This window comes from Pezoporus wallicus, unplaced genomic scaffold, assembly GCF_028554395.1.
Source record: "Pezoporus wallicus isolate ANWC-B61680 ecotype Strahan unplaced genomic scaffold, APGP_CSIRO_Pwel_v1 contig_227, whole genome shotgun sequence".
NCBI lineage: Eukaryota > Metazoa > Chordata > Aves > Psittaciformes > Psittacidae > Pezoporus > Pezoporus wallicus.
The window spans coordinates 16,439,407-16,466,448 of record NW_026635704.1 but is presented as its reverse complement, the minus strand read 5'-3'; the positions used below and the strand labels follow the sequence as shown (position 1 = coordinate 16,466,448).

Sequence of the window (27,042 nt, the reverse complement as noted above, 5' to 3'; positions counted from 1 at the left end):
CCACAAGGTGGCAACTGGGGGTAGCAAAGCCGTGTTTTCTTTCCAAAACCCACAGAAGCAGCGTTTCCCAAGAATACCTGTCTGGACAGGCTGTGACCAACCAACATTGTCTTTAACATGACAAGCAGGCAGAAGTAGCTACCAAGACCTTAATGTGAAAACTTGTTTGAGCTTGTGAGAAGTGGTAGGTTTACAAGCTGATGGAACTAGAATTTAAAAACAAAATTAGGTAAAGGGCTGTGCATGTGAGGTTTAAACAGGCCTGAGAGGAAACTTCAGGTGAGGGGAAGAAAATGTCGTATATAATGCATCTAGCTGTTTTACTGAATGTATCTGTCCCTGCAGGCTGAAAATGAGATGAATGCACTCTCTTTTGCATTTCTCTTCTTACATGCTTCCTTCACATTCTGGCCACAATATTGTACTTTGAATTTGTTGTATTTCATGATCTGCTACCTTTGGTATGTGTTATGGAAGGAGAGGTCACTGTGAAGCAACAGAGAAAGTATAACCCAGCTGTAAGCTATACTCAAGGGATCTCTGCTGGAAGATGTCCCTAACTCCAGTGTTGTGGCCCCCCATCTGCAGTTCTCAGTAAAAGAAGCCGCATCCTGCCACCCCCGTCCAATCTGCTCTTCTGTGCTTTATGCGGATATGTCCTCATCTCAAACAAAAGTTCAGCAGGCTAACTGTAACGAAACCCATAATAAAAGAGAAACCTTCAAGTGATAACTGTGAGGTTCACTTTCATTCTCTCGGCACAGGAACAAGTGGCCGGTTCCTAGCTTACAGCTTCATCTTTGCGCCTAAAGCTCTGAGCCCCCGCTGGAGCCTATCCTTCCAGCGACCCTTGTACAGAGGCAGCGAGAGGACCCTGCTTTGGCAGTGAGTACACACGAAGCCACCGTGCCTGAGGCTAGGGGGTGAATTTTTCTCGGGGTCGAGGAGGGCTGCTGCTCGCCTCCTCACCCGGGTTAGGGTAAGGCCTTGCGGCCATAGCCCCGAGCCGCGGACGCCTGGTGCCAGACCCCATCACGACCTATACCGGTTAGCGGCCGCCTGTCACGAACGCACTTCAATGGTCCCCAGGGTCTCCTCGGGTAAGCGCGAGGGCGCAACTTCCGCCTCCCCCGGGCCCGAGCGCCGCTTCCGCCCCGCGGTTCCTCCTCCGGGCCGCCCTCTCCCGGCATGCACCCGCGCCGGAAGCGGCTGACGACAATAACAAACATCGGTGGCGGTGGCGGCCGCGCCAACGTTCCGCGGCCTCGCGCTCCCCAGCCCGCCCCTCCGGTCCCGCGCCGCCTGCCCTGCCCTGCCCTGCCCGCCCGCCGCCTCGCCGAGCCAGGGCGCGGTGACCGCTGAGGTGGTGCGTGCCACCGCGAAGCCGCCGGGCCTGGCCGCGCGGAGGGGTGGGGGGGTGGGTAGGGACCGGGGGCGCGCCGCCGAGGCTGGATGCACGGCGCTGTCGCGGGACCCGGGGGTGAGTGCCGCCGGGGGAGGGGCGGGCTCCCCCCGCTGTCCTGCTCGTGGTCTCTGTCCCTCCCAACCACAGGGGGCCCTGCCGGAGGGGTTCCGCTACCGGGAGGGTGGCCTTGGGAAGGGGCGGTGGTCGCGGCTCTGAACGTTGGGCTGCACCCGTGGGGCGGGCGAGGAAGAGTTGGGAGGCGTATGGGGGGATGTGTGAGGGGGGAGGAAGGGGATCCCGCTGCTGGCTCTGGTCCCGGGGTGGCGGGGTGACCCCCGCGCAGCCGGCGGTGCCTGGTGAAGGCCGGGGTGCTCCGTCCCTGCCCAGGGTTCCGGTGGTAGGGCGAGGGATTCGCTGTGAAGTTACTACAAGGAATGACTCAGCCTGGCAGCGCCTCCGTGCTCGCCGTCGGTAGCGGTCAGACGGGCGCCGTGCAGAAGCGTTGTGTTTACAAACGTTGTTCTGCTTTTCCCTTGGTTTTTTACTTGTTCCTGCTCCCGAGGAAGCATATGTCGTGTGTGGAGTTTTCCCGTCGGTGTCTCGTCCTTGCTTTCTAGTGGATTTAAAAGGCTGTTTTGTTGATCAGGGCTCCCTTCCCCAGCCCCTCCAAAGTTCTGGCCGACAGTGACCCCGGGGTAGGAATGCTGATATGAATGCTGGGAAAAATTAATGAACAGATATTTTTCAGAACTTATGTTTCTTACTTAACTTCATCTAGAGGTAAAAAAAGTGATCGCCTCAACCTGCCACACTCAGAACCAACCCAGAAATGTTAGTTTAGTCTTCTTACAGTCATAGCTTTTTATTATTGTGTCATTTGTTTTTTGTCTGAGGTAATAAAGCAGTGTGTTCTGGCCATGAACCATTCCCCACCCTTCATATTTAAAGCTGTCATCTTTGTTTATGGGAGAGAATGAGAAGCTTGAGGATTTTTATTTTTTTTTTTTTTTTGCCACTCACATAAATGTGCATTAGAAATAGTTCATGCAATAGTTCATTCCGTAATTTATGGAAGGAATTACACTTCTGAAGGTGTTTGTTTGGCTGCTTGGCAAAAGATACCTCAGTGGTGCTGTAGGGAGAATGAAAATGGAAAAATATGCTTCTTACAGTTCAGATTCATACTGCTTGGAAGCACTGTGAGGAATACTAGGCACTTTAAATACTTGATTTATATAGTACTCCAGCCTTCCATTATCTGAAGGGGGCCTACAAGAATGGTGGAGCGGAACCCTTCATCAGGGACTGTAGTGATAGAACAAGAGGTAATGGGTTTAAACTTAAACAGGGGAAGTTTAGGTTAGATATGAGAAAGAAATTATTTACTGTGAGGTTAGTTAGGCACAGAAACAGGGTGCCCAAGGAAGCTGTGGATGCCCTGGCCCTGGAAGTGTTCAGGGCCAGGTTGAATGAGGCTTTGAGCAACCTGCGTTAGCATGAAACATCCTTGTCCGTGGCGGGAGGGCTGGAGCTAGATGATCTTAAGGTGATTCCAGTCCTGAACATTGTATGATTCATAACAGTAAAAAAAACTTGTGTGCTAATATGGTATATTTAAGTTGTGGATTTTTAAGAATGTTCAATATGTAGTACCTTTAGAAGTTCTTAGATGATAAAGCACATGAAGGAAGAACTTTACTGTTATCTAATGTTCTAACATAAACTTTAGTGCTAAGAAGCAAATATTAACAGGAAAGAAATTATATGTTTAAACATAATTTAGTTTAGATGAAAGAGTGCAGAGGATATCTTGTAGTTACTCTAAATGCTGTCTGGAACTCAAAATGGTTCTATTTTGTTATGTTGGGAGTGGTAAAGGGAACAACTTGCTGAAGAATGTGAGGAAAGGGACTTCAGCTGTGCCAGCTATAGAACTGGAAATACTAAAGGGATCTTTTGGGATAACGGATTAGTGTAAGAGAGACCTAATTGCACTCTGGAAATACATTGTTGTATGCTTTGTACAAGTAGTTGAATGTTTTGTAGATTAAAAAACGAAAAAAAAATCTATATTATGCTCTGTTGTGTTGATCTAGCCTTGTTCTTCGCACAGATTTGGGTTATTAGTCTTTTGAGATCATATTCAAGGGGTTGGCTATCTCCGCATGTCATGTTACCATATTTACAATTAGAAGTGTGTGCAGAAGACTTGCACTCTGACTGGAGAAGGTCTTTTGTGAGGACTTTTGCGGCGTGTGTCTAAAACATCGTCCCTGCATGTTGTTTGAACAACATAGCTACATGGTCTTGCAAAAATTAAGGTGAAAAATGTAATTTGTAAATTGTCAGTACATTTCTTAGAATTTCAGTTGTTCTGGTTAAGTAAGGGGTGAGTGTATGTGGGGGGGATAGGAGGAGCACATGTTGGTATGTTCCTTGTGATAAGAGAGTGGCAGTTACAGTGGAATTGCTTGAAATAATTTTTCTATATGTTATCCTGTTGGTTAGGTTATTGTCAGTGTCATCTTAAGGCTTTGTTTAGTTTTAAGCTAGCATTTAGTTTCTGTGGAAGACAGGCTCAGAGTGATGTGAGGTTATTGAGACGTTTCTTGTGCAGGTTGGGTTTGTTCACTTGCTGTGAAGTGAAGCAACTCAAAAACTACAGCATGCTTACCCGTCTGTCACCAGAGCTACACAGCTTCACAGTCATTTGGACAGTGTTCAAGCAGTCATGTGTCTCCTCCTGCATATTGCTCAAGAAAGTTGTGCTCCTAATTTTGGTCCACAGTTCAATGACATTATAGGAAGAGTTTGGGGAGGGGGCCAGCAAAGGGGTGTGAGAAATTTTTAATATCCTACTAATAACATTCTAATGTGAAGTTGATAATTGGTGTTATTGAGTAGCAAACATCTTCATCACAAGATGCCAACTTACATATTAATACTGTATTATACTGCAGGACCTGATAGAATGCACAGACACCAAGCAGGCAGAAAAAGTCCCACTAATATGTAAATTGCTAATCTAATTGCTGGAATTACAAAGTGTCTATTTTGTAGCTGATAAATCAGAACCATGACTTCAGTGTACAAGTTACATGAATTCTTTGTTGTAAAAGCCTACAGCATGATTAATGATGATAGAGAAATTGCTAACAATGATTTTTGTGAGCTATTAGTGTTCTGTGGTTATTGCAGAAGTCACTTGTCTATTTATGAGTTAATTCATATCGTAAATCCACTTTTAATTTAGAGTTCATCTGATAGAGAAGTTGGAAGACATCATAGCCTTTCTATCCCCATTTGTAAGCAGGGTTGGGAGTGGGTATACTTTGGCAATGCATTTTCTAATGGGATTTGAGTATAACTAACTTGTTACTAATAAATAATATCTATATCTCAATTGTTGTCATTTCGTGATGGAAATACAAAACACATTTATTGATACAAAATTTTCAGAGATGGAGATAGGGCTCATGGAGATAGGGCTGCTGAAGAGAACCACCTGGATGTCTGGGTGGTTCTGGCTTGTCTTCTGTCCATCTCCGGGTGTGTATTTTTCTTTTGTTGTTCAGGTTGCAGTCCATGGTTCTAGTAGGGTTCTGAGATCAAGCTGCCAGTTCAAACAACAGCTGAATGTAGCTTTTTATGTGCGTCCAAGATGTTGACAGGGTCTTCTGTGAACAGGTTTTGCAGCTGGGCCTTTATCACATCAAGGTGAAATGATTACAATGTTCTATATATAAATCATTAGTAGTTTGAGTATCTGGAAAATCACCTTAAAATTATTTAAGTGTTATATGAATTTCTCTCTGACTGGATTGATTACCTGTTGATAGACAGTAAAATGTGAAAGTGTTTTGTTGACTGGTTTGGTTCCAAATGTCGTGTATCAGTTTTGCTGTGTAATGCCATAGGTCCAATAAGAAGACTGATACGTGAATATTCGAAAGCAGCTCTGCGAAAGGAATGTTCTAATGGGTCCCTGACTTCAGAACATGCTTGTATTTTCTTGTTATGAGATAGTAGCTCATGTTTTCTTACCTACTAAGACTTACTTTTGAAACAGTATTTTTGGTTTGTTTAAGAGAATAGGAAAGTTGTGGTGGAATAGCATCTTCAGTATTTCAGTTGCTGTTATTTGGAGGGATTAGGTGAAACTAGCGTCTGTATAGATAGAAGCACAGTACGTCAATCTCCGTTATTCTTGAAGATGTGTTTGAAAGGCCAGTATGTTTGAACAGATTGAAAAGAATGTGTATTTTAGAAAGCTTCATTGAAGAATTAAGAAAAGGGAAAGTTTACTTCTATCATGGATTAAAAAATTGGACCACTCTCTATAAAGCTAAAATATAAATGGCACTTTGCTGAGATCTGGTTTCTGAACATTTGAGGTAGCTGCTCCCAAATTTTATTTTGATTTAGTGTTTAGGTTCTCTTTTGTACCTGACTTACCTATATTAATTCTAAATTCTGTAAAATATGCTCTTTTGTGTATTATGTATGTTGTAGATATGGCTGCAGCAATTTTTACTCTTTATACTTTGAATTGTAGTGGTTTCTTGGTATTGCAGGGACTCTAAATGTCAGTGGTTTGTCTCAAATGTTATTTTGGGTTTGTTGATGCCAAGTAGCTGTGCTTGTATGTCAGAAGTAGGGATATTTGACCCTTACTTACGTAGTTGTGCCTAGGATAGACAGTTCATACTGACAAAATGGTGCTTTTACTTCTAGTTTTCCTTCCATCCTCCAGAGTGTGTATTTTTCTTAAATTCAGAGGCAGATTCTTATATAAGAACTATTGTGTAACCAGAGTAGCAGCTCTCTTCTAATACATTATGCTTATGCTATAGTGCAAGTATGCTGCTAATAAATTCAAGGTTACTTATTTGTCTACTGTGGTTAAAAATATTCTTTACAGATACTTGTGTTGTCTACTGATTGAGAGACTTGATCAAACCCAGTGAATAGGTCTTTAAACAAAAAATGAAAATATGACTCAGAATTCTCAGTTCTGTCTGAACGAAAAGAGGGGGTGTAATGTGTAAACTTTCCTTTGCTGATGTTATATGAAGGACTCCGAGATAAAGTATCTATAAATTTAAAAAACTAAATGTAATATAATAGCAATTTCATGTGCATGTTATGACTGTGAACAGCATAACTGGGGTTCACTTGTAGTATCTCAGTGGTTGTAGGGGTGCACTTGTAGTATCTCAGTGGTTGTGGTTTTTTGGGTTATTTTTTTTGGTTTTTTTTTTTTTGGTGAGGTTATGTAGTTCTTAAGATGATAGTTCTTAAATAGGTAGTGTTCCATAACAGGATTTCTTAGTGCATTTTGTTAGCTCTTTTAAAGTACCAGAGACTTATCCCAGAAGGGTAAAGGAGGGTAGTTGATGATTACTAAACACTTTCTTCAGATAACATAAGTTTAATATTCTTCAAACCCATCTTAAAGCTCATTTCTCAATACATTGCTGTTACCATCTTTCAGATTGAGATAGAGATCTGAGGGTGATTTGTAACAATATTAAATGCAGATAGAACAGTAAGCTGATTTGCCAGAAATCTAGACATGAGTTTTGAATGTGTACTCATAGGGAGGGGTGGAGCTTACGTTGACTGTGCCTGTCACTGATTGTCCTTTAATTGTCTAAGATGCCACTAAAAAAAAAGTTGACAAATAAGAGGAGGCTCATAGGTGACATGAATTATAAGAAACCTAAAATTGAGAAATCAGAGAAATTCTTTCTTTAGATCATGAAAGTTCAAGTGCATAATCATCCATATGAATAAGAAAAAATTGAAATAAGTTTGGATGTTGCTAGTCATTTGAAGAGTTTACCAAGATGGTGGTGGATTTTCGTGTTACTGGAAAACTTTATTCTTACTGTGAAATATGATTGCTTATAAATAAAATTAACTAAGGAAGAACCTATGACTTTTATGTAGGCAAGCAGACTAAATCACAAGGAAATTTACTTTTCTTGCATTTCAGTGTTCAGTCTTTAACTTTCTTTTGTATTTGTAGTGTTTTCATTTCTGTGAAATACAAGCCATTTAATCTGTCTTTCTGTGTTTTCATCCTTTAAAGTAGGTCTGGCTGAGTTACCACATGAAAGAGCTACCACCCTGTGTATCTGGAGAGGAGAGAGCTGGAGAAATTGCTGCATGAACTGTATTTTGAGAAACTGCCCTCAGTTGCATCTGTAGTAATTGCCCGTTTTTGAGTTAGCTTAGTCTGCTCTTTAAGATGATCTGTTAGTAACTGGTGATGGCATGGGCAGTTAGCAACCTGAACGATGCCTTCTGGAAATTTTCATTCATCATCTTGGATGATGGCGCTGATGTTTGGTACCCTTCTGTATTCATCAGCCTCTTTCCAGCCTTAGTTGTGGACTGATAGTTTGTGGAGCCCTGTATTGAACTGGCTTATGGAGCTACATTCAGCTAGCAGTAAAATGGGGAAATGTGCTGTTTCTAACTTGTTAAAGTAGGCCAATTTATTCCATAGCAGCATGGAAAGTTGCACCACTGAGAGTTGATGCAGGGAGAGGAGCAGAAGAACTGGCTGAGGAAAGGGATTCATAAGTTTGGTTTTCTTACTATAACCACTGTTTATGTGATTTTTATTTTTTTTTGTTAACCAGAGAATTAGTTAAAGAAGTGTTGGTGCTGACTTGTCTGAGTTTGATGTAAGAAAAAAAGGAGTTTTTGTTGGCTGTTTCTTGCAGAATTGTTTGCAAACCGTAAGATTTTACATGCTGATTATTTTTAAAGAGCGTATGTCTACAGGGAGAACCTTCCCACCAGTATAGAGTCAGTCAGTAACTTGAGTAATACCACCCAAAGCTCCATATAACCAAGAGCATTCTTTGCAAACACTTGTAGTCTACAAATGCTTCTGAAATGCCAAAATACATTTAGTGGAAAAAAAAAAGAAAATCTGACAAAACTTTCAGTTAACAAAACCCAAGTCTCAGAAAGACTGTTTCAATCAATTAAAACCAAAGAAAGGGTACTTCTAAAGGCTGTGGGCTGTTTCCTATCACTAAGAATGTCAGAAACTCAGTTTGTTTTCTGACTTATACCTGTTAAGTGAGGCACAGAAATTTTAGTTTCTGTTGGGCTAGAGATGTGGGGGTTTGAAAAATGCTAAACTTTTTTGTTTGGTAGTTTGTGGTTTTTTGGTTGGTTTTCTTTCTTCTTTTTTGACTGTTGGAGGAGAGGAAACTTTTGTCTTATCCATTATATGAAGTATGTTTTGGCAGGTCCTTGTATCAGTGAAAACAGCAGCGTAAATAGGTGTTAACCCTCAGATCTGGAGTTTTTTAATTATGTACATATGGAATCGTGACACAATGACTAATAATGTGCTTGTTGTCTTGTAAACATGTTTGCAACTACTGCTTTTCATGATATGAGCTGTGTCTGAAATTTTAAGAAGCTGCATTGTTTTGGGCCACACCAGTTTCAAAGCTGTTCCTTAATTCACAACGTTTTCTTACCTGCCCAGATGCAGTTGCTTTTGATCTCCAGCTGTTCCACCAGTTACGTTATTGAGGATCTGTGAACGTATTGCTGCGCCTACTTTGCTAAATGAGGAGCTCCCATGTAATTCAGAGTTGTAGAAGCAACTCTGTAGGAGTAACTCTTTAAGTATTAGGTTGGTATTGTGTAAAATGATTCATCTCCAGGGGAGGCGGGGGGGGAAGCCTCTTAAACTATGAATTACTGTATACTGAGTTACTGAGTTTAGAAATTCCTCTTTATTGAATTGGGATGTAGGGGCTTAAGCATGTTTTCTGGTTGCTCTGCAGAATTGCAGCTTGGCTGTTGTGTTGAGTGGAAAAGACTTGCTTTACTGACCAGCAGCTGAGTTTGAGAGCTGTTAACAACACCCTGACTGTTGGAGATGGTGTCATTAAGTAACCGCCTCTGTGCCTGATGCACATCACAACACGTATAAATAGAGCTGCAGATGGCACCTTACAGATGTCAGGGATTGATAGCCTTTCTTTAAGATTATAGTGTGGCTTGAGCATGAGGTTTAGAGTCTGATACAAAGTGGTAATGGGAGATAGAATCTCCACCTGGAGTAACGTGTCTCTTAGTGATTAGATGTGGTCTTTGGGTTAAATTTGTTTTGGAGGAGCAGGGGATGAAATTATTCTCAGCAACTAGGTCCGGAGGAGTGGTACTGTTTGTTCATCACGTAATTTAGGTGTGTGTGGATTTGTTTGGTTTGTATTTTTTTTTGTTTCTGTTTGTTTGGGGAGGGTTGTTTTGGGGTCTTTGTGTTTTTTTGTTTGTTTGTTTTTTTTTTAAGTTCTAAATTTTTTATGTGCCTTTTAAAGCATGTTTTCTTTCAACACTTGGTTGTCCAGATAAAGGTATGCATTTGCATTGTGTTTTAGAAACTAAGCCATTTCTCTTGCTAAAATACATTAGTAAAGAGTGTTTGCCCTCATAATGAGGTCATTTTGTTTGTTCTTCTGGTGGTATTTGTCTTTTGCAAAATTAAGATATTTCTGGTTAGAGGCATAGGTTGCAGTATTGAAGAAAGCTTCTTGAAATCTGCTTTTAGACATGATCTTACAAGTAACATGAAGGAAGGTATTTATTTCCTTAAATTCAGCTTCAGTCCCTATGTTAATTTTCCTTTGATATTAGGTTTTATGTGCTGTAAAATCCTTTGCTTATGAGATGAGGTATGCAAGTTTGAGCAAGAGAACATTTTAAGAAGGGCACCTGGAAAATAAAGCGACTAAAGGTAGAAGGCAGGTTTGCAGAAGGAAACAAAATGAATTGGAAGGAACATTATGCATTAGTCTTGTAGGTTTGTCTAAATTGAAGTGAAACAGGAAATCCTGATTTAAAAAGGCAGGAGAGAAGGGTGATACCACAGGAATTGCAGCATCTCAAAGGCAAAGCTTAAGATTTGCTTTATGGAAATGAAGCACAGCTTAATAAATGTTAATGTGCCCCAAAGTTGGCTCTCCATCTCCAGAGGTAATAAAGGTATAACCTCCTTGAGGGGATATGTTCTCCAGATCAGATACTCGGTGAATGAGCAGTAGCATTTGAGTCTTTTAAACACATGATGGACTAGTCAGCCTTTGTTTCAGATGAATTGCCCTTTTGTCAGGCAGGAATTCTGTGGTGATGTCCTGTGAGATACCTAACCTTTGTAATCAGGGGTGACACGAGTTGTACTGGAGGCACTATTACCTGCACTATAGCCTCAACTGGCCTGCAGTAAACTTCCTTTGTTAGCAGTATATAGATGATGCACATTGGCAGTTATTACATTCACATAGCTCGATGTGAACAGCTGCAGTCTTTGAGTGAACAGTGATAGTCTTGCCTTGCTTAGGTAGTTAAGCTAGTTCTGTCCGTCTGCTGTCACTTGAGCCCATTCGAATCTAGAGATATATATGGGGGGTAAGGAGTTTGGGCCCCTTGGGCCTCTGTGACCTGGGAGATGAAGCATTGATAAGTATGGCTCTTACAGATGTGAAGAAGTACTTCCCCAGGCACAAAAAGCAAGAAACCTTAAACTGCTGGTGTGTTGCTGTTGTAGAAGGTGGAATTTTAAACCACTGGGTTTAAAGGAAAGCCGTGACTTTGGCATAGTTAAGTGTAAATTCCAGGGAGTTAAAGAAAAATGTATTAATATATTCATTTGCTTAAGTTTAGCTTGTAATCTAGTTTATAAAGGAGGCATGGAAAATGACATATCAAAAACATGCATGAATGTAAATAGAGATATCATAGAGGAAACTTAATGACTTTAAAGTGAAGTTGGTAATGCCCCTTTAAACCCAGACAGCACAAATGCTGATTTCTCTCTGTGTCCTGCACTGAATATGGCATTTTCAGTTTCAGTGTTTGTGTAGTTGGAAAGAATCGTACCGCGAAACAACAGAACAGTCAGAATTGAATAATGAAGCAGGGATTCTGCTCTTAAGGGCAGAAATGATAAATGTAGGCATAGGATTATTACTGGAGAGCTGTGAAACCCATGACACCCTACTGTAAATGCGAAAAGGTGTGGTTTGTAAACAGACATTTCTTTTTTTTAGATGTAACAATGAGCATGTTCTGAACTAAATAACATACATTTCAAAACTTCGAAATGTGTGTTGAAACTATTGATAAACAGTCTTCAAAAGTACTTGGTTGTTGAGTTTATATTGGATAGGAAGAGCTTGCAGTACTTTCATAGAGTGAAGCTATGGCATTGCAATGTAAACACGATGTAGAGCAGTGAAATAAATGTTATAACCAGCATGATGTATTCATGGATGGTTTTGGTGTTTTGTTAGCTAACGTAAGAAGAATTAATTCTGGAAGCTTTTCTACTTAGTACTATTCTTACTTTCTTTTTTGTCACCTCATTCTTTTCCTTATTTTCATACCTTCTGTCTTTTTTTTTTCTGGCAGCTGCTACAGAAATTTCCTTTTCAAATTTTTAGCTTTTTTTTTTTTTATGGGGTTGTAGATCCTACAAACTACCATCCCATAATTAAAAGGATCTTGTTTATATGATAGCACAGATCTAATACAGCAGGTTACACAGTTCAAACAAATAACCTGTATGGAATAGTCATTTTGTTACAGTTTGTCTGATTACATAGTTAGCAGCTCTGTCTTCAGTAGTTGTCTTGTAATTGTTTGCCCTCTAAAATGAATTCAAATCATTTCAGCAATGTAACTCTAAAAAGCTTGAAACTTGTAATGATATGTAACAATGTAATGCTGGAAAAGCCTGAAATTCTTTTAAGTGGCCTGTTGAGGTAATACGAACAGAAGAAGGAAATATATGTGTTTATGGATATATATTCTGTTGAAGCTTGATCGTACCTGAGTTTCACTCCAAGTTGTGTTAAAAACTTCTGTTACTGCTGAATCATAATATTCTTGAATATTGGGACCAAACTTAAAGGCTGATTTGTGATACGTACCTGACCTCGCTTGTAGTAGTCTGCTGTAAGCTGATATTCAAAAAAAAAAAAAGAGACTTAGAGAACTGTGACTGGTTTTTGTGTGTCTTCCCCTTTAACTAATCATGGACTTTGTTGGTCAGACTCAGCAGATGTTGTCTGGAAATGCAGGACTAAGGAGAGCTCTCAAAATGCAGTTTCTTCAATGTGTTGTGTAAACAGGCAGTTGGAGAGAGGCCCTTCACATCGTCCTGCTGGAGGCAGGGCTGCAGACTGCCTTTATTGGGCACCAGTGAATCTGCAGTAGAGCTTGGTGTTAAAGGTGTGTACTCTCAGAAATCTTTTTTCACGATTCCTCTGTTCTTGGAAGTACTCTGAGAAATTTGTGACAGCCTTGGGAGTAGGTGAATTCTACCTTTTTTTTTTTCCCATTATTATTATTTTTTCTTTAAAGAGTAACCCAATATAAATTTGTTCTGCCTGTGTAAGTGTAGTTCTGTTCTCTCAGTATTGTTTGTTGAAATGTTGTATGGAAAAACCAGCACGTTTCTTAATTTCTTAATCTTGCAGAGGAACTAGAAGAATAAAGATTGTAGTGCTGTGATCCTGTTTTGTGGCAGAAGTGTTTCAGTAATTTCTAGTTATTCATATTAACGTGCATTACTTTGATCTAAATGAGGTATTCCTAAATTTGTTTTGCTGAAGTACACCTACTGACTGCTGGTAGGCAAACAAAAAGGACATTTCAGTTACTGGTTTTCTAGTAGTGCTTAAACACATTGCTGTTTCCCTTTTTGTTGCACTTATCCTTTGACAAGGTAATGAGTGTGCATTCTGCATAGTAGTAAAGAGGGAGTAGACAGGAGTGAGGAAGATAAAAGCTCAAGTAACAGGCTAATAAAGTTCTGTCTGTTCCATGCATGTAAAATACATGTAGTAGTTGCATAATGTTTTCCTTTATCATAAGGCTTTCAAATTTGGGATGAAGTGGTTTTGATTTGCTGTTAGGAACATGAGTTGTATAAAATGATTTACACGTTCTAATGGTTTTCAGGCTTCAGCAAACCTATTTTTAGGAATGGATTATCACCTTTTATAGTGCCTGATCATCTTCTCAGAAAGCTTGCTAGGGCATTAACATGATCAAAACTGTTTCTTTAGAGTTTGATTGTGCACTTGCCTGACTGTCCTGAGCACAGCTGCTTGTTGCTGCCTTCCTTGCCAAGGGCTCCTTCTCCTTTGGAACTACTACTTAACTGACAGCAGTTAAAATGAAGTAGGGTAGCTTGAAAGACCAACCTGTGCTGATCTGGCTCATTTTGGTTGTTACAGTTTCCACTGTAGTTTAAACAGCAGTTCTGGGAGAGGAAGCCTCTGGGAAGGGTGCTGGTGACAAGGGTGCCCGGTTTCTCACCTGGAGTATTGTGTGCAGTTCTGGTGTCCTCAACATAAAAAGGACATGGAACTGTTGGAACAAATCCAGAGGAGGGCCACGAGGATGATCAGGGGGCTGGAGCACCTCCCATTTGAAGACAGGCTGTTCAGCCTGGAGAAGAGAAGTCTGCGTGGAGACCTCATAGCAGCCTTCCAGTATCTGACGGGGGCCTATAGAGGTGCTGGGGAGGGACTCTTCATTAGGGACTGTAGTGATAGGACAAGGGGTAACGGGTTGAAACTTAAACAGGGGAGGTTTAAATTGGATATAAGGAAGAAGTTCTTTCCTTTTAGGGTGGTGAGGCACTGGGATGGGTTGCCCAGGGAGGCTGTGAATGCTCCATCCCTGGCGGTGTTCAAGGCCATGTTGGACAGAGCCTTGGGTGGCACAGTTTTGTGTGAGGTGTCCCTGCCCATGGCAGGCGGGTTAGAACTAGATGATCTTAAGGTCTTTTCCAGCCCTAACTATTCTATGATTCTATGACAAGCAGCTGGGGATGGTAACAGCTTCAGTTTGTTTAAAGAAACAAACCCCCAAATCTAACAAATATTTTGACAGTAGGTGAATGGCTTAGCAAACAAGGTCATCTGGTTTCAAGTAAGGAAAGTGATGCTGATTCCTGAAGGAATCTGTTGGGTACAACTGCAGGAAAAGACTGTTCATTCAACAGCAGTAGCATGTGTGCCTTTTTAAATGGACTTCTCTTAGAAGTTGCATTTAGTTATTACTTTATTGCTCTAGCATCTTCGTGTCAGCATTCTGTTCTGAAAAATGCTTTCAGTTAATGGAAATTCAGGTAGTTCTTCTTAGTGAACTAAATTTACCTTCTTGTAAATACTGAAGAATATCACTGACGTTTATTTTAAAGCAAACTTACGGGCAAAAACATTCAGGTATGTAGCAGTCTGGAGCAGACTTGTAACTGGATAGCATTTTTAATTAAAAATATACTACCACACAGTTATTCTTTCTGGCATTGATATACACCGATTTCTGGGTTAGATGCAATGGTGACCATAAAATCCTGACTTTTGATAATACCTGTAATTGCATTCTGTATCTTTCATTGCAGATCTTCTCTGGCTTTAAACAGCCATGCTACTCCATTGCCAAAAATCAAGCGAAGCGAATGCATGCATTTATTCCCCTCTTGAATTTGAAGTTGGTAGCTCTGTATAGTGCCTGAAGGTAAATCTTTTATTGCTTCAAGTTTAAAAGTTTTGAGTCTGCTGATGTGCACATAGAAGATCCTGTCATGAATTTTGATCTTGATAATATATTTTCTTAATAACATTTTTTCTTTTCCTTTTTAAATAGCTTTAGTGTTAAGGTGTGGAGGGGTATAAGTTTCATTAAAATTTCACTTTAGGTACACAAGGTTTCCAGACATACACTTCAGCTTGGAAAGGAATGTTTATATGAAAGCTTCTTATATGGGCAAAACCCATATAGTGTATATGATACTGTACAAGCCTTTTACTCTACTTAGGTGGAAAAGAGGTGTTTTTGGTGGGGGATAGTTGCTTTAACCATTGTATTATTTAACATCTGTTTCTAATACTTCCTGGGCAGTCCCAAATATACCATCTGTGAAAAAAGTCTACACATGATATTGATTCTGAAACTTAGGCCAAATGATTTGGTAATAAATTATTCCTAGCTTGTTCATAGTGTTGAGCAGGTTTTGTCCGTTTAATAACTTCAGTTTGTAGAGTATATTCTTCTTATTCCAATATAAATTAAAACTTTTGCCAGATAATGCAGTAAAGTGCAAGTGCAAGGACAGCAGATCTCAATTCAGATAAAATTATTTAGATTTTTTTTTTTTTACTTGATATGATTCTGTTTCTGAAGCCTTGTTGTGAAAATGCATGTTTTGAGTAGTTTATATACTATAATTAAGGCGTAAAAAGTGTGTGGAAAGTCATTTTTATAATGACAAAAGAATATTGCTGAGTAGCTGAAACTTTTGTAGCTTAACCTTTCAGAACTCCTTCCACATCAAAAAAAAAAATCAGGTCATTAGTGACTGCAGCGCTTGTTGTACTTCTGTAGCAGCTTTGTTAGTGTGGAGGAAGTTATTCATAAACTTCTGAGCTCCTGTAGAGGAGAAGAGTAAAAGGCTCAGAAGTGTGGAGTATTTCAGTGATAAAATCTCAAGATTACATCTCAGTGTTTTAAAAAACAGGTCAAAGTTTTTCATGTTATATGCACTGGAAAAAATGTGTGCTTGTAGTCACTCATCTAGATCCTCATAGGGTACAGGACTGAAATGTACCCCCAGGTGTCGGACTGCAAGTTCATTCACAGCTAGTGCTGACAACAGAGGAAAATATGTTGTGGTTTGTGGTTTTTTTTTAATTGTTACTTAATTATGGAGAGATAAATAGAAAATCTACCTAATCTTAGCTTTTTGGGTTGGGTTTTGGTTTTTTGTTTTTTTTTTTTTTTTTTTTGTTTTTTTTTTGCTAAAGCTTCAGTATGTCTGTGTGGAATAAAAGCCTGTGGATAAGGATATTAGTGAGCAGGCAGACTTTGTAGCTGTAGCTTCATCAAGGAATGAATGCTTACAGCATGGATCATGCTGCTGTTCGTAAAATCTACAAAAGATGTCTGGAATTGACTATCTGGGGCTTTAAAAATTAGAAGGCCAGGTAATGAGCTCAGATGGTGGCTTTGTTATTTTCCTGAGTATATATTTTCATATATTTCATATATTTTCATATTTCTGGTCAGAGAAGCATGTGTATGTTTAGTATTAGATAAAGAACTGTGGAATGTAAGAGCTGATGTATTCACCTACTACATATGTAAAAGTGTTGTGTGTTTTTTTGCTTTTTTGTTTTTTTTTTTTTGTTTTTTTTCTCCAGAAGCATGTAGCTGTGTCTTTTGTAACTCATGTGGAACTAACACTTGATTTTTATTAATTTAATTTTTTTCAGTATCTAAATGATTTTAGCAGTGGAAATTCTGAACTTCAGAGACCTAAAGAAATCATCATGAAGCTGTATGTATTTTTGGTCAACACTGGAACTACCCTTACCTTTGATACGGAACTTGCTGTACAAAAGTAAGAAAGTAAAGTAATTGTGTATTGCTTAAAATTAAGTATAGATGCTTTTTTGTATACTGAATTCAGGAGAGATGATAGTTGAATTTTGCATGTAGTTATCTTCTGGGTTTTCAAGTATTTGAGTGAATTTTTTTTTTGTTTTTTGCTTCTTTTTTTTTGGTTTGTTAGGGATTTTTTTTTTTTTTATAAGCATGTTCAGTGGCTTGCAGGTGATGGTGTGTGTATTTGAGGTACCATGAAAGAGCAGAGATTGTTTACTTTCTGGGGCAGTGACAGAACATGGCCTTCTCTTAGCTGAGTCTGGTGTTACATTTGGTGTTTTTTGGAAAAAAAAAACTGTCAGAATGACTTTGGATCTTCTATGACCTTTTTTATTTATTTATTTAGGATTCATGTGTAGAAGTGTTTTTTTTCCTGACTGGCATCACAGAAAGAATTCTTCAGATAGCTCTTTCTCCTGTCAGTACGCATTCATCCTGAGCAAAATGTACAATCTCTAATATTTTTAGGTCGCGTGCTAAAGAACCAGCATATAGGTTTTTGTCCTATATCCAGGATGGGTAAAAGTTGCTTCTGTCCTATGCTGTAAGGCTCCAAAATGTTTTACACATATTTTGTATATAAAACAAGAACTTCTGAATGCCCAACTGCTTGAAATGTGAGCAGTGTTACAGAATCACAGTTAAGTCCCAGTAACTTTGCTGTTCATATTTTTTTCACTGCACATTAAAAGCATCTTTGTTTTGAAGAGGACTAGATACACTGGATGTGTTGTATCCTTTTTCCTTGTTCTCATGTGGGACTCTAATAAGTAAATAATGTATAGTATTATGGTACTTCATTCATCTTGGAGCTAGCAAGGGCAAAGCTTACCTGCTGTATTCATATTCTATTAGTGATGAATGAGTTGGAAGTAATTGCCCTTGAACGACTTTTACAATGGTTTTTGTGCTCAAATCTGTTGAATCCCTGTTTGTAATTTTCATGATTCAACAAGTGAATTTGAATTTTGAAGCTTGTTTGGGGTGGAAGGGCCCTAAGACTGTCTATGTGGTCTGTTCTTCTGTAAAGCCTACTGACACTTAGCATATAATAGTGTTTCATCTAAGCCATTCTGGATCTACTGGGTCATTTGCAGATGTGTCACACCTCCGTATGCTGTCAGCACCTCCATATGCTGTCTGGTACAGCAAGATATTTTGTTCCTAAATCATGGTGCCGAGTGAGGTACAGCATCTGAACTGCCAGACCAGGCACCTAATAGTCTGGTACTGGCTGACTTTTGTTCAGTTGGATAATTCTTTGAGGAAAGAAGCTTTCGAATGGCTGAACCACTGTCATGGTTTAAACCCTAGCCAGACAGCTTGTTCACTCACTCCCAGTGAGTGGTGCCGGGCTGAGAGCAATCGAGGCCCCCCCCCACCCCAGGGCTCTCCCCTTCCCCGCTCCTGGAGGAACGGGGAGGAGGATCGAAAGAGTGCAACTCCCACGGGTTGAGACAAGAACAGTCCAGCAACCAGTGTACAACACAAATCACCACCACTACCACCAACGACAGCAATGATAAGAGAAAATAACAAGGGAAGAGAATACAATACCACTGACCAAGAAACGAGTCCCACCCGGAAGCCCGTGTCCTTCCGGGTAACTCCCAGTTACCCCCCACCCCAGGCATGACGTGCTGTGGTATGGAATACCTCTTTGGCTAGCCTGGGTCAGGCGCCCCGTCTCTGCTTCCTCACAGCTTCCCCTCCTCCCTGGCAGAGCATGAGCCTCACAAAGTCCTTGGTCAGGGTAAACATCACTTAGCAACAGTCGAAAACATCGATATCACCAGCACTGTTCCCAGGCTGGAAGTCAGAACACAGCACTGCACCAGCTACCATGAAGGAGAAACATGACTGCTACTGCTGAACCCAGGACAACCACACAAAATGAAAGACTCTTCAGTTGAACAGTTTAATTTCTTATTCTCTATATTTGTATATCTGTGCTCTTTGTAGCAAGAATGTCTCCTGGGTTCTTTGCCTGTCTCCTGGAAAAGCCAACCTATCTTCCCAAAGACCGTGGAGATGATAGGTGAATGCTTACTGTAATACAGCTGGCAAGTACAAGCTTGTGCTCATGAGATATTTGTAGTGAATTCATGATGTCATACTGAATCATGGTTATTTTAGATAATTGACCTTTTTTTCACATACCATATAGCCAGTTATTGCAAACCCATTGATGCTTTTATCGATTATTTACTTGATACCCTGAAGCTTTTTAATATCTTTGCACAGGGACTACCCAGTGTGTTATAGTTTGGGTCAGTTACTGTATCATAATAGTAAATTCTTGTTTAGTTTACTGTTTGTCTGTGTCTTCCAAGACAAAGTCTAGAACTGTCTAAAATAAGCAGTAACATGAAGATGTCATCACCAAGAATTAAAGGTACAAGGATGGTAAATTAAAAGAGGGATGGCTTATCGATCTGCTTTTTCTGCATTAAAAGTGTCTGATATATTTTCATGAATTTGTTGCATATGGATTGTTTAATTTCCTGTTTAGTGCTCCACATAACATACAGTGAATCAGAATTGATTCGGTGAAATTGTGTTACACATAATGGAAACTTAATACTCTTGTTGCCTTCTAGGGCTTCAGCAAGTCAGCTGTGTGTTCATGAAGTACAAATTCAAAGAACATAATATGGTTTATACATTATACATATATATGGGGTATCCTAAAAGTGTGATGTGATATAGTTTCTGTATGGTATTACATCTTCTTTGAGAAAAAATTGCTGATAAGTTACCAGTAATGTAGAGTCTGTCTTCTTTTAGCTGGTAGCTTATTAGCTGGATGTCCAGAATGCAACACATTATAACATGTACAAAACGTAAAGGTATGTCTTTTTACAGAATAAAAAGTAGTAGTCCTTTCAAAAAAAGTTCTGCTTCAACACAGACAAGTCATCTCTCTCAATTACAGGAATATGTAACGTTAGAGGCACAAATCTGCTGATAATGTCCTTTTCTTTTCCCTTTTTTTTTTTTTTTTCCCCAGTGTGGCTGATCTGAAACATGCAATTCAAACAAAGTATAAGATTGCCATTCAGCACCAAGTACTGGTTGTCAATGGAGGAGAGTGTATGGCACCAGACAGAAGAGTGTGTAGTTACAGTGCTGGAACAGTAAGTGCATACTGCATTCTTCAACTAAACTATCAGTTACAGGGGAAGGAAAAGATGTTTTACTGAGGAATTTTTAAGGTTTGGTTTTTTTTTTTTCTGTAGTGCATTGTTTGCTGGATTTCCTTGCATTTGGAAACAGATGTTTATATATTTAGCTTACATGTGTAGATCTTAACATAATCCTTAGGACACTTTACCCACATGATGAGGTGATCGGTGGTTGAGCAGTATGTTGCTTTTACTCAGTGTTTGTTTTCATTTTCTTCTTGAGTGTAGGATACCAACCCAATATTTTTATTCAACAAAGAAATGATCTTGTGTGAGCGTCCACCAGCTATCCCCAAAACTACATTTTCAGCAGAGAATGAGATGGAATTGAAAGTAGAAGAATCTCTTATGATGCCTGCGGTGTTTCACACGGTAGCATCACGGACACAACTTGCAGTGGTAAGTAAATTCTTACTGTACTTTTACAGAAGGAAAATAACTTTTTTTTTTATGTCAGAAGGGAAGCTTGATATAAATTATGAAATAGCTTGTTTAAAAGACAGTAAGGATGACATATTAGTGATGACGTATTCTTTTGAGCCTTTTTCTTGGAAGTTTCAAGGTAGGTATTGAAATGTGCTTGCTTCTTCAGCATGCTCAAAGCTTCTTTCAAAAGTGTACTGTATGTAACACAGCCTTTATGGATGCGTATATTTACAGCATTTGCAAAATGAAAGCAGTCTGTTTGCTTTGGGTCCATGCCTTAATGCTCTGCCTTATTTTCAGTGTCTTCAGTCTGCCTCAACCTGAAAACTGAAAAGTTACATTGCAAGTGTTGTTAACCGAAGTAGAAAATTTTTAAAAACTGCTTGCCAAGCTTCTGTTTCATCTGATGTCAAAACAACTGCTGAAGAATTAATAAAACTAAGCTTCCACTTCCTAAAATTCAGGTCTCTTATTACTGAGTGCTGGCTTTTACTTACATAGAAGCAAACTTGTCAGAATTCTAATTTAATTACTTCTGTATTATTTTGATAGGGGGAAATAGTTTCCTGCAACATGGTCAGTAAGTCAGTAAGATACCAAGTGTGCATGCAGTAGAAGCAGCTGCATGTTCAGGAGAGTGACACAATGCCTTCAGTAGCTGATGTGATTGCGTTTCTTCATGTTAGGAAATACTGCCCTCATTTTCCTTTTAAAATTTTGCTTTTAAATGTATTAAATTTTGTCACATCTGACACAGCTGGGAAGTGAAGAAATGGTTATGTGTAGCACTTAGCACAAAAGAAATGGTGCTGTATGGGTTTAGCATCTTGTCTTGGTAATAAAGTTTCTTAGTTTCAGTGGCAACTTTAATACAGTCAAGAAGAATATATAGCACTTGAAGTGGCTTGTTTTCAATACTGTACAGCTGAATTCAGAGAAAAATGCTAAGTCTTACATATAGTACAGGGGTGTTTTTGTTTTGCCCCTTGGCCTTCTGCCCTGTCAGGAAGAGGAAAACTAGCCTGGATAATCTGACCTTGACATACTGTCAGATTTAAGGCAAGGACTGAGTCCAGTAGATTCTCTTGCTATCTCTGCCACCTGTTGACAGTTACTGCTGATTTAGTAAATAGGACCTTGAGTTATTAGGAATCTGAATTGTGTGATTGTCATACAGAGAAGAGGGGATATCAGTGTGAATACAGCTAGGACTCGGAGGTTTTCATTTATGCTCCTTGAAGAGTGTGAGGATTCTGGTTTTGGCAGCTGAAACTGAAAAGCGCTTTAAAAACATCTTTTTATGTTAAGGGGATGTTTTGAAAGTCAGCAAGACTGGTATCTGTTAAGGGCTTAACACTGATTGGATATGAAATGGGGGCTGTAGCAACTACTCCAGTCTTCACATTTGTGTTTTACTTAGGTGAATGGAAGTGAAGGTGGTGGTACCTAGTTTTACATTTCTCATTGCTGATAATTTATCTTGCTGCTTCATGATATCCCTGATTTTGTGGTCTTGAAGTTTTTTAATTTTGGTTTTGATCAGGTGAAGTTAGTATGCACTGACAGAATGGAATTCTCTGGAGTAGGCTTTTTTATATTCCAGGAATCTTATTAAAAAAAAAAAAATCCTAGTTAGTTGAAAAGCATTGTTAGTGCTACCTTCTCTTCCCCCTTGATTCTGAAGGATGTCCTTTATATAGGATGTACACATATGCAGAGCAAGCAAGTTTATTGCCGTGTTTCTGCTTTTAAATTAATTGTTTAGGTATTTACTGCCTAATTCTGGTTTCAGTTCTTCTGTAAGGGAAGCCATATTTCAGAAGCACTCTTAAAGGTCTCTGTGTGGAGCATGGCTTTTATTGGCCAACTGGAGCTGTAATATTTAGCTAGAGACTGAAAAGTTTATCTAGAGAAAGTAACCCTGAGGTGATTTGCAAGAAAATAAACCTTTCTGTACTTGATGGCACCTATTAATAGTATTATGGGATGGTGAGAGGAATTTAGTATTTAAAGGTCTGTAAACATGTGTCTAAGGAGAATGGAGGTTTTACTTTTAGCCTGCAGATTTATCTGGAAAAAATTCATGGTCTGTTCCCCATTTCTTCCAGTTTTTCGCTGCTTGTAGATGGGCTACAATGATAGTAGAATCTTCTGTGAAAGACTTAGAAATTTATTTAAAGATAAAATGGGTAGTCATATTTGTAAATCTGATACACCTTTACAACCACAGCAAAATTTATCCAAGATTTTAAATCTTTCAAAGCTTCAGCCTCTGTACTAGGCTGTGAAAATGCACTGGGTACTTCTCTGGGAGGTCTGGGGAATGAGAAAACTATCATAGATTGTGGAAGATTAGTAAATAGGCTGTCATAACTAGAGATGTAGCAAGGTATAAAAATTGTTTAAAGGAGTATTGAAGTTTTGAACTAAAGCAGTTTTTCAAGATGCCTGCTTGAAGCATATTGAGCAGTAATTCAAAAGAAACTGAGGGAGGACTGGGAATGTGGTCAGAACATTAATCTTCTTCATGGTTCACCATAAGCCTCTTGTCTGTGAGGAAGAGGGAACATGGATTATTAATCCTTCTCAAAATTGATTAAGATCTCAGGGGAGCTAGAAAGGCTCTGAATCTCAGTAGTTGTGAGATTGGTACTCACAGAGCCGCACTGAGATAGCTGTTCAGGAGACTTTCTGCAAAATGGAGATAAAGAATCTGCCTTATAGTGATCTAAGCTGTGTCTCTATTAATTTTAGAGAAACAGTAACCTGCTTTACCAGAAAAGCAGAGTGGCAGTACTTGATAGAGAGTTTTTGCCTGTTGTAATTATTTAGAGCAATTTAATTAATTAATAATTACTACTAATACATGATTGAAATATTTTGTAGTGCTAAAATGAAAGTTACAGTCTAAGTCTGCATTATCTGTAATAGGCAAACTTGTGTGGAAGATGATGAGTATTTCAGGGTGTGAGCACTTCTATGTTGTTTCTCCCTCATTTTAAGCTGGCCTGAAAACTATTAAGTAATGTTTTTTTTTGCTATCTCTGACTTGAACTGTATACTACCTGGCAGCTATGCTGTTGTCCTGGGTTCAGCAGTAGCAGTCATGTTTCTCCTTCTTGGTAGCTGGTGCAGTGCTGTGTTTTGATTTCAGCTCGGGAACAGAGCTGATAACAAGGATGTTTTGGTTTGGCCAAGGACTTTGTGAGCCTCATGCTCTGCCAGGGAGGAGGGGAAGCTGGGAGGAAGCAGAGACAGGACGACAGGACACCTGACCCAAACTGACCAAAGAGCTATTCCATACCACAGCACGTCATGCCCAGGATGTAATGGGGAGTGAGCCGGAAGGGCTGGGAGACTGCAGGGTTGGAGGAGGTATCGGTCGGAGCTTGGTCGGGCTTGGGGGGCGAGTTATCGGTCAGCGGGTGGTGAGGTGTTGTATTCTGTTCCCTTGTTATTTCCTTTATCATTATTATCATTGGTGGTAGCAGTAGTGATTTGTGTTATACCTTAGTTACTAAACTGTTCTTTATCTCAACCCGTGGGAGTTGCATTCTTTTGATTCTCCTCTCCGTCCCTCCGAGAGCAGGGGAAGGGCAAGAAAGGGGGGGAAGTGAGCGAACGAATTACCTGACTGGGTTTAAACCACGACAGCTGTAGAACTGTAGGAAAGGTGTGGTTTTTAAGCTTACCTTATTTTGCACCTGATTTGTACTGTAAAGAAAGGGGACAGATATTTTTGATTCTTTCTTCTGATACATTCTTCATTAACATTGGTATATGACCTTTAACTTTTTTTTCTCACAAAAACAAGTAGTTCTATATTTTCCTTTAAGAAATGCTTAGTTTAATCCATGCTTTTATTTCTTCTCCATTGTTTTTTTGCATGTCTGAAAATGACCATTATTGATTTAATTTCTGCCTCTGCTTTTTGCATATTTTTTGCCATAATTCTTATATATTCTTAGTTACTAGTCAGGTATAAACAAAAGTTATCTTTTGGCTCACTGCTGAGGCCCTGGCATTCTTTTATAGCCTTTTGTACACATATGTATAGGGTATAGGTATATGTAAAAGCAGCCCCCTCTTTTTTTTTTTTTTTTCAATTGAAACTGATTTCGTTAACTTACATATAGGATTTCTTAGATTTTAATACCTCCTAACCCAAGATTATTCCTCTGGGAAACTTGTTACCTCCTGTTTGGTTTTCTACAGTACAATAATGATCATATCAACATACCTCAATTTTTTTTTATTTTTGCTTTCATGCTCCTAACATCTGTGCAGATTTTCCCAAGTTCATTTTGATTACCTGGGATCTCCATTATGTAGAATTCACAGTATAAAAATTAGGTAGTTTTAAAGAAGTCTGTTAGTTTTAAACTTGTTCATTTACTAATAAAATTGAAATTCTCACCATAGGTTTTGTCATATGTGGCATGATGTCTTTGTTTTATAAACCTTTCTTACCAAATCCTTTTTGGTCAGTGTTTGTTGCATCTACTGACTGGCTTGTAAATCCAGTTCAAGCAACCTTCTAAGGCTATTTTCTGTCCCAGTATCTTAGTTTCCCTTTGACTAAATATTGTACCTTTGAGATGTCTATGTCTAAAGGGTTACAGCTTGCCTTTTTACAACCTCTGTTTTCCCACTGTTGCAGTTTAGCAGTTTTGTCCTTGAGCAGCAGTATGTGCACAGTGTTTGCAAAAAGTTACATACACACCACCTTAGAAGACAAGCTGTTCTCTACACAGGACATTGTGCAATAAGCTACATTGTATGAATCTTGTCAAATTTTGTGGTCATTTACACTGCTTAAAATAGTTTCTGTTACCTTAACCTTTTGGAAAGGACTATTTATTTTCTTTTAGTGATCTAACTGAAGTTTCTGTGTTATTTCTCCCAAAAAGTCTATTGAAAACTTGAACTTTCTGTTAGTGGGTGTGTTTTGCATTTCATGTGATGCTGCTGTTGTCATCATCGAACTGTCATCTGGCCAGTTTTTCTTTGAGAAATTGGAATAAGGATGAGAAACTCTGTGGTTTCTTTGGTTGATTGCATAAAACCATGGCTGTAAGTCATAGTACCTAGCTCATTCTTGGTTTAGTTCTAAATGCTTCAAAATACTTAAACCAAGAAGTACAGTCATGTTTCCTGAAAGCTGCGTATCTGTTATTTGGAGAAAAGCGGTTTTGAGACCCTCTGGAAAAGAGTTACTTTAAAATTTAGAAGTTCTTTAAGGCATTGTAACGTTTACAAGAGCTTTGTAGCCAAATTAATGCTATTCATCCTTTTTGTTGAAATTATTAGTCTAATAGCCAGACATACTTCCAGCTCCTCCACAGAAGTCCACATTTCTTTGTGCCTGAGATTAGTGATCAATCTCATAATTTTTTAAAGTAATATGGCTGGGAGGAGTTAAAATGGAGTAGGTTGTAGATGAGTAACTAATAGATCCAGCTTTTTTTTTTTTTTTGTTGGCCTTTGTAACCAGAATTGTTAAATCAAGCTTTCTGAAAATTCACCAGGAGAAAAAAGATTTGGGTGGCTTGTATCAAGCTAGTAGAAATTATCACTTGGCTTGTACCATGATTTGATTTTCTGGCTGTGATGGTTTATTTCAGCTTGGTGGTATTTCTTGGGATTGGGGGTGAAATTTTGTCACTTGACTTCTCCAAGCCCGCTTTTAATGTTACAGTGAAGAGCTAGTGAAAACAACACTGAAGAAAAACTCATTAAACTATGACTTACAGAGCAACTTATTAAGTATTATGCTGATTAAATAAATACTTTCTATGCATTTAGTAAGTCATGAACTGTGAGGACAAATGTCCAAAGGATGCAGTCACCAAAAATGACCAGTGTTAATGGGGAATGGAGTCATCAGCTGTATAATGAAAGAGAAATTAAGTATCAGGCTTCCTCACAGCGAACTGTTCCAATCATTAGTTTTAAAATCTGAAATCTTAAAGTGGTTAGTCTAGTAGCTTTACCGGTGCTTTAGTTAGAGGTGTATGAGTTGGAGATAATGGTCTTAGTTACTACCTTCAATAAGCAAGATAAGTTACCTATTGTGGAAGCATTTCTATGCTGTTGTAAAGTATAGATGTGTGTAATTTCACTTTCAAGGGTCTTCTTTGTTGGCCTGAGGTTGATTTTTAGGGTGGCTGAAACCTGTAAGGAGGCCTTTTTACAGGATTTCAGACACATGGCAATAGAGGACTTTGATGACTTGTTTCCTTTTACCACAGGGTTGTAGAGAATGGCAAGAACCCTGCATTTCCTGAGAACTTTTGTTCTTTAGAGGTAAGTCCAAAGAGCACTTAAGACCAGCAGACCTTCCTTGGATTTATTTTCGTTCAGTTGAGCAGAGTTATGACAATAGGATGCAAAGACAAAGTCCTGAAGTTGATGGGAAACACTACCAGTTAATTTATTTGAGATAAAATGTACTTTATTGCTTCTGCTGATTTGTGTTGATACATATTAAACAGAAGTAATTATAATCAGAAGAATAACCTAAATTTTAAG

General features: G+C 39.1%; 1 protein-coding gene across 4 annotated transcripts in view; it reads left to right on the top strand.

Annotated features, from left to right (window-relative positions):
• Window positions 1-1,399: 1,399 nt before the first annotated feature.
• Window positions 1,400-27,042, top strand: part of RB1CC1 (RB1 inducible coiled-coil 1) — a 73,465-nt gene continuing 47,822 nt past the window's right edge. Inside the window, exons 1-5 of one of the 4 annotated variants that reach the window (XM_057397779.1) lie at window positions 1,400-1,480; window positions 14,859-14,974; window positions 16,729-16,856; window positions 19,911-20,037; window positions 20,314-20,484. In XM_057397779.1, the coding sequence (XP_057253762.1) occupies window positions 16,786-16,856; window positions 19,911-20,037; window positions 20,314-20,484 (369 nt within the window). In that variant the 5' untranslated portion in view covers window positions 1,400-1,480; window positions 14,859-14,974; window positions 16,729-16,785. Of the gene's footprint in view, window positions 1,481-14,858; window positions 14,975-16,728; window positions 16,857-19,910; window positions 20,038-20,308; window positions 20,485-26,762; window positions 26,818-27,042 lie in introns of those variants that run through there. The other 3 variants (XM_057397780.1, XM_057397781.1, XM_057397782.1) reach the window with 3 other exon arrangements.